We start from the raw sequence: 15,785 nt of genomic DNA, 5'->3' as shown, positions 1-15,785 counted from the left end.
TTTCAGGTTAAGAACGGACCTCCAGAACGAATTAAGTACTTAACCCGAGGTACCACTGTATACTGTTAGGTTCTGATGGATTGTTGAACGATGCTTTGTTTGATATAAATTGTTTTAAAGTTATTGTGACTTTTTGTATTGGATCAAACTGCTACTGTTTCATCTTTTTATTGTGTTTTAATATGTGTTGGAAGCCGCCAATTGGGATGGGGTAATACGCCGGAGAATATGTGGTTGAAATTTATACGTACGCCCTTAGGCCCCATCTGAACTATACATTTAAAGCAATGAAGAAGCCTGGGAACTGTAGTTTAAGGATGCTATGCTGCTGGGAGCTCCCCCCCAGTCCCTTTCCAGAACTACAATTCCCAGAGTGGTTTTTAACAGTCAATTCTGAAATTTGCAGCTTCATGAGGGAAATAGTAGTCTCCAAACAACTTTCAGCGCTCTTGAACTACAGTTCCCAGGAGTCTTTGGGAAAAGCCATGGCTGTTTAAAGTGGTATAATACTGCTTTAAATTTATAGTGCAGGTGGGGCCTTAGTTGTATTTGTTTATTGGTTCTAGGGTAGGGGTGAAAAGGTTTGGACTTGCTGGTATAACTGAATATGATCCAAGATACACAGTCTTCATGCTGTTCAAGATTTCAGGGTTACTTTTTTTGTTGTTCACGCTCATTGGCTGAACAAGTTGATGCAACTTTTATGGAGTTATGTAAGCACTCTTGGTGAGTAATACAGACTTGTAGGCTGCTCCAGGTCATGCACTTCTGTGGCTCTGACTGAAGCGAGCAGCTGGCAGTTCTTACGCCTCCTCAGACTCTTCTTAGAAAAGAACTTTTTGAATGACTGGATGCCTTGCTTTGCGTTACCCGCAGCACAACTCAGTTCTGAGGCATTGTGAGTCACAGATCGTAGTCATGGAGTGTGACTCATCCGGAAAGCAGCACGATGAATAATAAGCAGGTCCTTTCAGCCTGGGCTCCGTTACATTCTGCAAATGCTTTGGATGCCTGGAAGAGATAATAGTGTATTTGTGTGTTCCTCACCTTGGAAAAGGATATTGTAGAGTTGGAAAAGGTTCAGAAAAGGGCAGCCAAAATTATCAGGGCGGGGGAGTGGAGCAACCGCCTCTGAGGGGGAAAAATACAGCATTTGGGATTTCTTAGTTTAGAGAACAGTCAAGAAAGAGGTGGCATGATAGAGGTTTATAAAATTATGTATAGCATGTAGAAAGTTAATAGAGATTTTGTATTTTTTTTTTACTATAAAAATCTAGTTGTGTTTAGAATAATCATGTGCGTAATATAAAAAATACAAACTGAGACATTAAGGAAATCCAAAGGGGAAATATGAAGAACAGAGGATCTGATGGAACGGATTATTAAAAACGTGTGAAGCAAACGGTCTTTTAAAAAAGTCCTTAAAAAAAAGAATAACACTTTTTAAGGTAGATAAGGACAAGATGAAATTATACAATTGAATATAAATATAGATGGGAAACGGCTATGTATAGTGAATACTTATCTACTTTAAAAAAAATTCACTTATGATCCTTTTCTTTTACTACTTTATTTTTTCTTTGTTATTTCTTTTCTTTTTTTCTGATATCTTTCATTTCACTCCTTTATTGTGAATAGCATTTTATAGAGGTATAAATAACTGTAAATATGAGAAGAGGCAAAGTATTCTCTAATTTTTTTCCTTGGTTAGAGATACACATAGGAGACATACAGCTCCAGGTTGATCTGCCAGTTGATGCTAGATCTGGCACACCTGCGTAAAGAAAGCCAGGGATCCAGGCCGCAGAAATCATTTCAGTGCAGGCTCTTACATTCATGACCCTCTGATATTGCAGTGGGTTGCAGATGGCAACATTCCAATCGTAGGCCATTATTATGAGGAAGGTGAAATCGTTTGCTTCAGACATGTTTCCTCCTCCTCGTTCCATACATTTGGGGAGTTTCTCTCCTTGGGAGATTTCTTAGCTTCCACCTGGAATTGTGCACCTGCAATCGGCAGTTTGTTGCCAAAGTAAAACATTTATTCATTGCATTTCTCACTCAGCAGTATTTCTCCTCTGCTGCTCCCCCCCTTTTCTCTGTAGCAAGCCTGTAGCAGTTCTATATTTGGTATTTGATGCTGTTCCAAGTTGAGCAGCTTGTGACTTGGCAGTCGTTCACTACTAGCCCAAGCCATATGGGGAGAAAATGTAATTATACAGTTAATGTAACCCGGAGGTGTTTTTCATGGAAGATCTATTGATTTCGTTGGACCTGATTTCCGTTTCATGCACTTATATTGTGAGAGCCACAGTCCAGTTCATCCAGGCTGATTTGTCATGCTGATTTGGAGAACCTGATTTTAAGCTGCTGTATCCCATTGAACTTCTCACAGAACTTAATCCAATTATCAGCAGGTCCTCCAATGTAAACAGATTTTAGATAGACATGTATTACCAGTCTAGTGTGCTCTTAAGACTCAAAAAGAGTGTCTTGCTTATCCCTCTCTCACTCTCTTACACCGCCACCCAAAGATCAATACGATATTCCCCATAAGATTTTATTAGATATTTTGTGAGGAAAGATAAAGCTTAAATCTTTCTAGGATGTGCTGGCATGCAAAACTGAGGCTCCTGGTCAAGTCAATCAGTCCATTGACCAATATTTCTGGAGGTGCTCCAAACTGAACAGCAAAGCTTAGACTGAGATTACAGAGATGACTCTCATTCCAACACCAGGAGCTGGTCTCTCTTAAATTCTGGTTGTCTTCAAGAGGGCATGGATGCTGCACCTCCCATTACTGCCAGATGTGTCCAGCTTTCCTTCTGTGGTTGTCTAAGAAGACAAAAGGGACTCCTTGGTAGCGGCAGCCACCCTGTGGAACAGCCTCCCATCAATTGTCAAGGAGATAAATAACTATACAATTTTAGCAGACATCTGAAGGGCAGCCCTGTATATGGAAGTTTTTGATATTTTATTAGGCTTTATATTTGTTGGAAGCTGCCCAGCGTGGCTGGGGCAACCCAGTCAAGATGGGCAGGGTACAAATATTATTATTAATAATAATGGGTTAAAGGAAATAAATAATCTTTATGAGGAAGGATGAATGAAGTTGGGAAGACCCAAATTAAGCATTGTTTGGATTTGTTTCTCTTTAACGAGAGCAGTTGGACCAATTAGGTTCTTTTAAGAAAATATTTTTATTAGGAATTTCAACATAACAATTTATCAAAAACATGTCATCTTCATTTCCCCCCTATTTTACCCACCCCCTCCCTAAAAGAAAAACCCACCCTCCCACCCCACCCCACCCAGCCTTCCCTCAGCTACTCTCTCTGTTTTTTCAGCACGTGTTATTCTCTGCATATTATAAAATTGTAAAGATCCTTCTTTTATCTATCTATATGTTGTTGTTGTTGTTGTTTAGTCGTTTAGTCGTGTCCGACTCTTCGTGACCCCATGGACCAGAGCACGCCAGGCACTTCTGTCCTCCACTGCCTCCCGCAGTTTGATCAAACTCATGCTAGTAGCTTCAAGAACACCATCCAACCATCTCATTCTCTGTCGTCCCCTTCTCCTTGTGCCCTCCATCTTTCCCAACATCAGGGTCTTTTCCAGGGAGTCCTCTCTTCTCATGAGGTGGCCAAAGTATTGGAGCCTCAGCTTCACGATCTGTCCTTCCAGTGAGCACTCAGGGCTGATTTCCTTCAGAATGGAGAGGTTTGATCTTCTTGCAGTCCATGGGACTCTCAAGAGTCTCCTCCAGCACCATAATTCAAAAGCATCAATTCTTCGGCGATCAGCCTTCTTTATGGTCCAGCTCTCACTTCCATACATCACTACTGGGAAAACCATGGCTTTTACTATACGGACCTTTGTTGGCAAGGTGATGTCTCTGCTTTTTAAGATGTTGTCTAGGTTTGCCATCGCCTTTCTCCCAAGGAGCAGGCGTCTTTTAATTTCGTGACTGCTGTCACCATCTGCACTGATCATGGAGCCCAAGAAAGTAAAATCTCTCACTGCCTCCATTTCTTCCCCATCTATTTGCCAGGAGGTGATGGGCCCAGTGGCCATGATCTTCGTTTTTTTGATGTTGAGCTTCAGACCATATTTTGCGCTCTCCTCTTTCACCCTCATTAAAAGGTTCTTTAATTCCTCTTCACTTTCTGCCATCAAGGTTGTGTCATCTGCATATCTGAGGTTGTTGATATTTCTTCCGGCAATCTTAATTCCGGCTTGGGATTCATCCAGCCCAGCCTTTCGCATGATGAATTCTGCATATAAGTTAAATAAGCAGGGAGACAATATACAGCCTTGCCGTACTCCTTTCCCAATTTGGAACCAATCAGTTGTTCCATATCCAGTTCTAACTGTAGCTTCTTGTCCCACATAGAGATTTCGCAGGAGACAGATGAGGTGATCAGGCACTCCCATTTCTTTAAGAACTTGCCATAGTTTGCTGTGGTCAACACAGTCAAAGGCTTTTGCATAGTCAATGAAGCAGAAGTAGATGTCTTTCTGGAACTCTCTGGCTTTCTCCATAATCCAGCGCATGTTTGCAATTTGGTCTCTGGTTCCTCTGCCTCTTCTAAATCCAGCTTGCACTTCTGGGAGTTCTCGGTCCACATACTGCTTGAGCCTTCCTTGTAGAATTTTAAGCATAACCTTGCTAGCATGTGAAATGAGTGAAATTGTGCGGTAGTTGGAGCATTCTTTGGCACTGCCTTTCTTTGGGATTGGAATGTAGACTGATCTTCTCCAATCCTCTGGCCACTGCTGAGTTTTCCAAACTTGCTGGCATATTGAGTGTAGCACCTTAACAGCATCATCTTTTAAAATTTTAAACAGTTCAGCTGGAATACCATCACTTCCACTGGCCTTGTTATTTGCAGTGCTTTCTAAGGCCCATTTGACTTCACTCTCCAGGATGTCTGGCTCAAGGTCAACAACCACACTACCTGGGGTGTACGAGACATCCATATCTTTCTGGTATAATTCCTCTGTGTATTCTTGCCACCTCTTCTTGATGTCTTCTGCTTCAGTTAGATCTTTACCACTTTTGTCCTTTATTATGGTAATCTTTGTACGAAATGTTCCTTTCATATTTCCGATTTTCTTGAACAGATCTCTGGTTCTTCCCATTCTGTTGCTTTCCTCTATTTCTTTGCATTGCTCGTTTAAGAAGGCCTTCTTGTCTCTCCTTGCTGTTCTTTGGAAATCTGCATTCAATTTCCTGTATCTTTCACTATCTCCCTCGCATTTTGCTTGCCTTCTCTCCTCCGCTATTTGTAAGGCCTCGTTGGACAGCCACTTTGCTTTCTTGCATTTCTTTTTCATTGGGATGGTTTTAGTTGCTGCCTCCTGTATAATGTTGCGAGCCTCCATCCATAGTTCTTCAGGCACTCTGTCCAGCAAATCTAAATCCTTAAACCTGTTCCTCACTTCCACTGTGTATTCATAAGGGATTTGGTTTAGATTGTATCTTACCTGTCCAGTGGTTTTTCCTACTTTCTTCAGTTTAAGCTTGAATTTTGCTATAAGGAGCTGATGATCTATATGTTACCAATGATAAATTTGTGTATGTTTATTCTGGACCAATTAGGTTCTTCTGTATTTTTATATGTGTAGTTTTATTGCATGTGTTTTCAAACAAATTGGGGGGGGGGGGGAGAATAGGGAAGGCATTATGAAATGCATTAAGAAGGCCCCAGGAACTAACTTTTGACATTATCAATGTTGCAGGCGATGCCCCAACAGAGATCGGAGTTGCCAAAGGAGATGGTATTTACGTTGCTTGGGAGCTTGACCCCAATGTCACCTGTGGCTATACTGTGAGGTGGCGTCAGGGGCCTGAGCCCAGTGCTGCTGTGAGTTGGGAAACGTTTCCATCAGGCGTGTCAGATGCTGTGATCAAATCTGGTAGGAAATAACTGCTTAACATTTGTTTCTGCAAAGAACTGTGCTTGCATGTGAAAGTGAGAATCACCATGATTTAGGGACAGGGCCATAGCTGTCAACCGTCCCTTATTTGGCGGGAAACTCCCTTATCCCAGCACCGTGTCCCACTGCTCTCCCTTATGGATGATGTCCCTTAAATTTCCTGGGTTTCAAAGGAAGCTGCTCCTCTCCTTCCCTCCCTGCCGGCCAGGGAGGAGGGAGGTGCCAACTGTGTTGCTCGGCTAAGAACGACTGGGGGGGTGGAGCTTGCATGCCTTGTGCCAATCAAATCGGCCGCGTTGCCTGGGGACTCGCCTTTGCTCAGCGCTTCCCAGCAGAGAGGTGACGGTGGTTTTCCTTGCTGCATCCCCTTTGCCGGGTTGCTGCGCTGTGGGAACCATCACTTGAGGCTTTGTTTGGCTGCTGGCTGGGCTTTCTGCCTTTGGCTCAGAGCGGCTCAGAAGTTGAACATACCTGTGCCCGGAAAATCCCTTATTTTGGCTGCTGGTCCCTTATTTTCAAATCTGTAAGTTGACAGCTATGGACAGGGCATGTGTTTGGGACTCTGCTGTTTTTGAGCAGGAGAGTTTACATTTCAAGCTGCCATAGCTAGAGCTTCTTCCTGACCCCCCCCTCCCCCATGATTTTCTGTTTTATGTATTCCTATGTTAAGATAGAAATTACCCTTTTAATGGTAGCTTGCTTGTAAAGTTTGGATACTTATCCACATTTGTCTCAGGAAAGCATTTTTGTTCTCCAGATGGAGTTTATTCCTTGGCTGCAATTCTTATCTTTTCTTTAAAATTTGCTTATTTATGTAAAATCTTGATAAACCACGCTTTCATGAAAAAATATCAGCATATGGTATGCAATCAAAGAAACACGGTAAAAAGAAATTTAAAATGCCAGATGCATCTGTAGAAGCTGGTTGGCAAAAGCATATTAGGTTTGAAAGCCCTGTCTGAGCAGTACAGTTTTTAGAAGAGATGTAGAAATGATTAGGGATGATTCCTGCCAAACTTCTGGAGGCAAGCAGTTCCACAGAACAGGGCCTGCCACACCTTGTTCAAAGCTTGGGATCTCTGCTTGGTTTAAAACTCAAGCAATCCAGGATCAATCTAATCATAGTTCTAACTTGGGGGGTGATGACGACGACTCTTTGTTTAACTATCACAGGCAACTCTGTGGAGCTTGAATGCAGAAGTCAAAGCTTCCAGTCTCCTTGTTACTGCTACAGAGGCTGAGGTTGGGTGTGTGCAAGCCTCATGCATGTAATTCTATAATCTGTGGTTTGACTTTGCATTTGCAAATGGTCTGTGTGTCTTTAGAGCTGCTTCTGAACTTTAGTGTGTTGTTTGTGGAGATCTTAAGAGCCTGTATCTGAAGGTCAAGGTCAGTTTGTAAATAAGCATTTTATCATCATGCTGCCATCCATTCACCTGAGGCTTGCTTTTTAGGCTTTAGGTGAGTGAAATTGGTATGATGATGGTGATGGATACCCAGGCATTGAATAAATGACACATTGGGTAGAGTTGGCCAGCCAGGAAATATTGGAGTCACTTAAAGGCTTGTTGCATAGAAGTGGATATTGATCATATTTATTACAACTGCCCCAAGGTTGGAATCTTTGGGAGCATGACTCTTGATAGGATGAAGAATATGATGGGTTGGGATTTACCTTTGAATCCCTGGGTGGAAAATCACTTTATTGAGAAACGGACACATTTTGCAATGTATCAAAACATTAAAGTCATAGCAGGGTTGTTGCAAATAAATTATAATTTACTTGCTAGTGCCTGATAAAATAATATAAATAAGACAAGAAGCAACTCTCAGATTTGATTTGGGGAAACTGAGACACATTATTTTCATGGTTTTAAGAGTTGAATTGTGACCAGATTTAGCCATAAAGGAGCAACTCCCTGCTTGTAAAGGATTGAATGTCTCTATTTCTTCTCAGAATGTAGAGCACTGTAAAATAAGATATTTAATGATTATTTTGTCCCACAGATCTCTTTCAGCCAGGAATCAGGTACAGATTTTCTGTCTATGGCTGCAAAGACAATGGATATCAACTACTGAAGTATATAAATGGCTACACACAAGAGCTGCGTAAGTGCCTTTAATTTTGCTAAAGGTTATTCAGATGCAAGAGAAAATGTGTTGACACTTCTAGGGTTTATTGAACCAAAAGAAAAGAGGGAAATAGGGACAGACTGAAAGTGCATTATCTTTGCAATTATCTTAGGAAGGTTCATAGCCTAGTTTTGGATCAAGACCAACGAGGTGAGTTAGTCAATTGTGTAAATATATTCTAAGGTGAGTTGCACCAGCAGGATTGCAACTTTCAATATCAGTCTCTCTCCATTTCTAATCCCCCCCCCCGTCTTAAATTTCTGCAATGTTCCACATTTCTGCAACAATTTGCATCACACAAACTTAATGAAAATCTGTACACATTTCTGTTAACCAGCTCCTTTTTGTAATTCGTTTTGACTACTATTCACATTTTTGCAGTCAAATTTCCCTAATAATATGCATTTTTCTCCAATATATGCAGTTCTATGAACATTTCCCCCTAAAATGTGCAGGGTTCAACTGTGTCTGAAATAACCTTGGGTGTGCATTACCACGTCAGTTGTTTCTGGATTGCATTCCTGTTCCCTTTGTTACTTACATGATAGATTCTCCTGCTGAAGATGGTTTCCTGGCATATCTTCCTATCTAGAGCACAAGTAGGAAGAGCGCTGTTGCACCCCAGGTCCTACTTTCAGGCTTCCCATTGGCATCTGGTTAGCCACTGGGAGAACAAGATGCTGGATAACATGGACCTGTAGTTTGATCTAGCAGTCTTGCATTTATGTCGGGGTAGCCAGTGTCATGGCCTCCAGGAGTTGGACCACAGCTCTCGTCAGCCCCAGCCTGGAAAGCCAGTGATGAGGGAAGATAGTCAAGGGGCTGTCAGGAATGCAGGCTCATCCTCAGGTCAGGAAAAGGACTCGAGACACAAAAATGGAATCGGTTTTTATTCACAAAAGTAAAAACACAACAGAGTTCATGTAGGCTAATCTGCCCTAGTTGAAGATGTTGCTGGGACTGACATCTGGCCCCTCCTTTCCTTTCCAGTAGTCTCTCTCTCTGACTTCTCCTCCCAAGCAGACATAAACTATGGCAAGATGGAGGAATCCCCTCTGGGCCTGTCTGGTTTGTTCCTCAGCAGCATGCAAGGCTCTCCGTGATCTGAGTGTCAGTGGAGAGCTAGCTGGAGGACTGCCCAGCTGTTGGGCAACTGAAGCAGCATGACCCTAGACACCTAGCCTGGAACGGGTTTCTTCTTCTGATCCCCTGTGTTCACTCAAACCTCCTGCTTCTGTCACCTCTCAGCTTGTCCCTTCTGCAGACTGGTCCTCAGTGTCCCACCACCACTGTCCTGGGTCTAAGTCTTCTTCCTCTGTGGCATCCCTTGGGTGGGTGGGTAGGAGTTCTTGGGCTGGCGTCTCAACACCACTCAATGTCATCCAGCCAGTCCCAGACATAGAGGTTGTAGACCCGTTGGCTCGACAAAGTCTCTACAGTAATGTTTGCATGTAACACATCTTTTTGTCAAAACACACCTATCTCGGGTTTGTTAAAAAAAAAAGGTTTTCCCTTCCTTCTTGCTTTCCATCTAGAACCTAGCGCTGCGCCAGTTTTCAAAGTGGAGCGTGCCACCTCAGATTCCATCGTCATAAGATGGGAGAACATGTCTGTCGAAGATTGCCGGGGCTTTTTAAAAGGTTATCTGCTTCACTTTGGGAAAGGCGACGAAAGCACCACAAAGCCGAAAGCTTTTGAGCCAGGTAAATGATGCGTTTTTGACTGTCTCTCACCACTGGCCAAATGCACTTCGTTAGAAATCTCATCTCAGGCAAAGCAGCAAAGTTCATTGGCAAAATAAGGAGGCAGAAAAATGTTAATAGCTTGGCTATCAATAAACCCTTTCATGGTTCAAGTTACAAGAAAGGAGATTCTGAGGAAGAACTTTCTGACAGGAAGAGCTGTTCGACAGTGGAATAGTCTCCCTCAGGAGGCAGTGGACTCTCCTTTCTTGTGAGGTTGGATGGCCATCTGTCATATATGATCTAGTTAAGATTTGGTTGGACTAGATGATCCTCAGGATCCCTTCCAACTCAACAATTCTGTGATTTTAGCACCACTGAAAGGTTTGCGAGTGCTTTATCGTGAGAGGCAGTGCTGTCACATTTATTATCTTAGTTGCCGTGCCAGTTGCACTGCCAAATCCAAACATGATGGTGGTGCTCAATACGATCAAGTTATAAGCGTTCAGCAGGGTATGTCTGGCTTTGGCAGCGTAACCCTGCCAAATGTAACTCATACTCTGGTCTTTGTGTTCTAGTTCAGGGGGCTATAAATCACCAGTTTTTGAGTGCATCCTGTAGCTTGGGGATACAGTGTCAGAAGATCATAGATGAAATGAAAGACCTTTGCCTGAGACCCTAGAAAGTACATAGTGCTGGACTAGCATGATGGATCAACACTCTGACCTGATATAAGTTAGCTCCCCATGCTCTGACCAAACTCCGATGTGATTATAATATGGCACTGACAAACAAAAAGCAACGTTTTTAAATATAATAATAATTTGGCAGAGGGAAGAAAAAACTCATGAGTGCGATCAAAACACTAATAAATCTGTATTCCTGTTGGCAGTGTTCAGACCCAACACTAAGCCATGGTTTGGTTGGTTTTATACATCTGAACCTGCCCTGGCCAACTAGCTATGGTTTGTTTTGGGGCAACAAACCATGCTCTGATGCTATGGTGTGACATTAGCTAGTGAATATTTTCTTGTGTTAACCCAGGTTTGCCATTACACCCGAAACTTCTTTCCTGTCTTAATCCTAGCTTGTTGTGGCATGTTGCACTCAACTACAGAGTTAATAGAAAATAAAACCTGCTGGTCTCACTGTCATTTTCCCCAGAACTTGCTCTCTGGTCTCATTCTGCCTGGAAACAGCCACCCCCCCCAAAAAAAAAAAAACTTCCCACTCACTGATAATCTTGTCTGCCTGCATACCTCAGTAGGAGCCTTGCAACGGGAATAATATTTAAAGGGACCTCAGGACAGCTTAATTGCATCTTTCCAGGAATACTTGTTGAAAACACAGCTTTGCTCTCGGCAACATGCCCCCTCCCCCGCCAACTGACACAATATCACAGAGACCTTGAAAGGATGTGCACAATACTGATCTTTGACCTTCACACTTTAAGTCATTTTATGTTACTGGGAAAGTCACTTTCTTGGCTCAGCCGTCTTTAACACCTTGCTGACCAAAATGTGACCCTGGAACTTGGTGTGGGGCGGAGCGTTCAAACGTAGCCATTAGGGCTAGGATTCACTGAAAGCTATAAAGGTAAAGAGACCCCCGACCATTAGGTCCAGTCGTGACCGACTCTGGGGTTCTGGCGCTCATCTCGCTTTATGGGCCAAGGGAGCCGGCATACAGCTTCTGGGTCATGTGGCCAGCATGACTAAGCCGCTTCTGGCAAACCAGAGCAGCGCACGGAAACGCCGTTTACCTTCCCGCCAGAGCGGTACCTATTTATCTACTTGCACTTTGATGTGCTTTTGAACTGCTAGGTTGGCAGGAGCAGGGACTGAGCAACGGGAGTTCACCCCGTTGCGGGGATTTGAACTGTCGACCTTCTGATCAACAAGTCCCAGGCTCTGTGGTTTAACCCACAGCGCCACCCGCATCCCTTTTTACTGAAAGCTATATTCTCCATTAATTTGCCGAATCCTCTTTTAAAACCACACTGCGTTGGTCACCATCACTACCTCTTGCGAGAGCAGATTGCATTTTTTAAAGAATGCACTATGTAAGTGCTCTCTTTTGTCTGTCCTGAATCTTCTAGCATTCAGATTTTTTAGTTGTATGGGACTCTAGCCACACAATGGCCAACACCACTTGAAAAGGCAACTCAGTTGGGAGTGTGTTGCTGATGCCCTGAATACTTGATCGATGATCGTCCCCAATTATTCCTACCAATGCGATAAATGAAGCATCTCTGGTGTGCAAGCACAGAAAAGCAACCACAATCATCCCAGCTCCTGTAGAACAGGATGTGCCTGGGAACAAGAAAGAGCCACCTTCGGGATTCTTTTAGCCCTGCCCTTGATAGCTGCTTTGTGACTGGGTGTCTTATGGGAAATAAACTTATTTCTGTTTTGGAAAATATAGCTGGGAGGAATCATTCCCCACAGAGCTAGATAACAGCAGCTTGAGAGCACATTTCAAGGTCAACCTATTTTGCACAGGAAGTGTCTGGTGATGGGTTCTTTTTTTGGGGGGGGGGTATTTTCCTGTTAGTATTTAGTCCCTCTGTCACTTTCTGTTGGTAGAAGTGCTCAGAGCTCCTCCTGAATCTGGATGCACAGCAGCACCCAACTACCTTTTTAACATGCTACTTTACTTAGAATTTTCTAGGGGGAAATGTTCAAGTACAGCCCCAGTCAGTGGTCTTTGCCAGTCTATCCTCAAAGTCAATTATGGTTGCCTAACACAACAATGCAGCTTTTCTTGCTGCCCTTTTACAAGAAGGGGTATCTATCCTCTGAATGGAGGGTAGAGTAAGTTTGGCTTTAAACCATACAGCTTACAGCAAGAGGAGTGCAGGAAAGGGCTTTGTTTGTTTGTGGCAGGAGGAACACCCAAAGCAGCCTAATGAAGTCTGAGCATGCTCAGTGGCCATGGATGTGGAGTTTGGGGTTTTTTAAGGGGGGGGGAATAGAATGGAATATTGTGAAAAGGGGCAAGATAGTAGTATTTGAATAAATATATATGTGAGGTGATAGGACTGGATTGCCTTTTAATCTATATGGATTTACTCCCTTCCCCTTTGAAAGTTCATTTTACAAAACAGCATGTGTGAATCTGCCCTGTGATAACTGGTGCTTTTCTTAAAATTCTCCCCCCAACCCTAATTCTTTTCTTTCCCCCCTAACACCAGGCCACTCAGAGACCTACATGAATATTACTGACTTAAAGCAAAACACCTTAAAAATATCAAGCCTTCAAGGGAAAACAAACTACCACCTGAATTTAAGAGCCTACACAGCTGGTGGAGTTGGCCCCCCAAGCAGCTTGTCTGTGGTTACAAAGGAGAATTGTAAGTTTTTTGGGGTGAAGGAGGGTGTATTTTGTTGGGGGTCTTTTTTTGCGGGGGAGGGTTGTTTTGGGGTGGCATATTTAATTCTCGCCGGATAATGGCGTAATGCACAATGAACACCTCTCAAATTCCTGAATAACCCTCAAAGATTATTGGCGGTGGTGTTCAGGCACCATTGGTGTAGAGAACACGTTGCAGGATTTCAGAAGCAAATGTTGGGTGGGTCCCTGCCCCATGGACCTTACTGAGTTTCTGGTCCGTGAGGGAGGGTGGGTAGAGATCAGAGTGTGCATATGATTGGCTGCAGCATATGGGGGTGAAGATTAAGCCAAAATTCTGCAGAACAGGAGGTTCTTGAGGGTTTTTAAGGTGGTGTACAAAAAACAACACATGCACAACAAGTTTGCAATTCAGAATAGAATGACAGGTTCTTGGACAAAGGGAAACATGTTTAAAAGAAACTGGTAATAGCAAAGGTCTTGCAACCCTGACTCCAGGGTCACCCATACTGCTGCTTCTCCCATGCTTTCAAGGTAAAGGTCTGAGCAATTTTACCTTTGCCCCACCAACTTTCCCCTGGAAAACCTGCTCTTTAGTGCTAAATCAGAACAAACAGCAATCTGTGGGAAACCCAGTGGCTGTTTGTTCCGATTCAGCTCTATGTCATGGGTTTTCCAGGGGGAAATCGGCAGGGCAAATGGATGTGGGGCTGAGCCTTGAGAATAATGCAGTTGTTCAATGTGGGTTTTTTTTTTTTAGTGCACAGGCAGCAGGAGCAAAATTGTGCAGCTTCTCATCAATCTCTTCTATTTCCAATAAGCAATGTCTAATGCGAGGCCAGCCATTTCCTGGAAGCATGCTTATATTACAAGCCACCCACCGTCGGAAGCCTGTAACTTGATCCTGGGTCACTAAGAACCACTGCTGGTTACTTGAATTATTTCTGCTTTGCTAGTCCCCTCCACCCCAAGTGCAGTCCATGAAAGCTGCTTCTGTATTTATTTATTTTTAAATTATTTCAGGTGCAGCAGGACTGTTAGTTGATTGTATTAGCTTTTCTCTCTCTCAATTTTTCAGCTGTGGGATTAATCATTGCCATCCTTGTCCCAGTAATAATTGTTATTGTGTTGGGAGTGGTGACCAGCATCCTTTGCTACAGGAAGAGAGAATGGTAACCTTTTTTTGTGTGTGATCACGTCTTTTTAATTGTAAGCTTTGTATCTGTTTGTAATGTTGTAATTCTAAATGGCTTGTGACCTGCCCTGGGCCCTTAGAGTGAAGTGTGGGTAATGTGTTAAAATAACAATAACAACAATAATAATAATTAATATTTGGTATTCAGCAAACTTTATTTTCTTGTCAAACAAGGATAGGCTGCAGTTCTGCTTTTTTGTTTGGGTGATGCTATCTGTTCTACACTATTAATAAACCTCAAATTTTGGGGGAGTAAGTTTCAAATTAAAGGTTCTTTTTTTAATAAGTGGAATATTAGTCTGTAAATACTGTACACAGCCCTGTGATCTGTTAGCCCTTAATGCTAAACTGCTACACCAGGAGTGGAGGACATTTTTAGCCAAAGGGCCTCATTCCAGGGGTGTTCTTTCAGTGATGTACAGAACAAGAGGCAATAATAATAATGATGATTGAGGCAAAAGGCCAATTGAGGGACACGGTCTATAGAGAGGGGTGCAGAATCCACATCCTACTCTGAAGTAAATAAAGAAAATGTAAGGGTGTGTGTGGCTCTCTGCACATATTGAAGCCCATGTTTGTGGGAGCAGAGGAAACGCCTTACATGTAACTAAATTATATGTTGGATTTTTTCCTATTTCCTTTTGCAATGTGGTGTTGGATGCTACGGCATATAAAAGCCAAGACGCTGCTTGAATATGACCCACACAATACTGTAGAACAGGGCTGTAAAACCTCTGGCTTGCGCAGCAAATGCGGACCTCCATGTTCTTGGCTGGCCGTGCTCTGATAATGATGAATCCTCTTGCTTGCCTCAATTTGTGCAGTGTGTGTGTGTGTGTGTGTGTGTGTGTATGTGTGCCTCTGATTTCAGCAAGATTAGAATATAGCCTGTTGTACAAAAGGCAGGTGTCCCTACTCTTCCCCTTTTTGCTTCTATGCCCAGGCCCCGCACTAGAATACGGCCTCCAGAATGTTTACCCTGTGGGAATGTGGCCCTCAAGCTGATAAGCATCCCCTTCCCCAACAGCTTCTCAGAGATTCCTGACATTAACACCTGTTTTCCTCTTTCCAAAGGATTAAAGAAACCTTCTATCCCGACATTCCAAACCCAGAAAACTGCAAAGCTTTAGAGTTTCCGAAGGATCCAGAGGTAACCTTACACATTTTACCATTGACTGATGAGATGTTTGACACATAGATTCATAGAATTGTTGAGTTGGAAGGGAACCCAAGAGTCATTTAGTCCCAGCTCCCTGCGATGCAAGAATCTCAGCTAAAGAATCCATGACCATTGGTCATCCAACCTCTGCTTAAAAACCTCCAAGGAAGGAAAGTCCACCACCTTCTGAGGGAGTCCATCCCCACCTGGAAAAGATGGGTCCAGTTCTAACAAAGAGTTACTGGAAATTCTCTCCCAAATGTTGGATGAATTTTCATGAGGACTTTAAAAAAACCCAGACCGGTGCAGAAATGTGGAAACTGAA

General features: G+C 43.0%; 1 protein-coding gene across 6 annotated transcripts in view; it reads left to right on the top strand.

Annotated features, from left to right (window-relative positions):
• The window catches only part of LOC309542859 (leukemia inhibitory factor receptor-like), a 92,398-nt gene that overhangs the window by 69,022 nt on the left and 7,591 nt on the right, over positions 1-15,785 (top strand). For all 6 annotated transcript variants that reach the window (XM_082241828.1, XM_082241831.1, XM_082241826.1 and 3 more), the window contains exons 14-19: positions 5,743-5,919; positions 7,948-8,049; positions 9,609-9,776; positions 12,949-13,107; positions 14,185-14,278; positions 15,376-15,451. In XM_082241828.1, coding sequence (XP_082097954.1) covers positions 5,743-5,919; positions 7,948-8,049; positions 9,609-9,776; positions 12,949-13,107; positions 14,185-14,278; positions 15,376-15,451 — 776 coding nt within the window. The remainder of the gene's footprint in view (positions 1-5,742; positions 5,920-7,947; positions 8,050-9,608; positions 9,777-12,948; positions 13,108-14,184; positions 14,279-15,375; positions 15,452-15,785) is intronic.

This window comes from Podarcis vaucheri (assembly GCF_965113315.1).
Source record: "Podarcis vaucheri genome assembly, chromosome: 11".
NCBI lineage: Eukaryota > Metazoa > Chordata > Lepidosauria > Squamata > Lacertidae > Podarcis > Podarcis vaucheri.
Note: the sequence above shows the minus strand (reverse complement) of the source record. Positions and strands in the feature narration are given on the sequence as shown.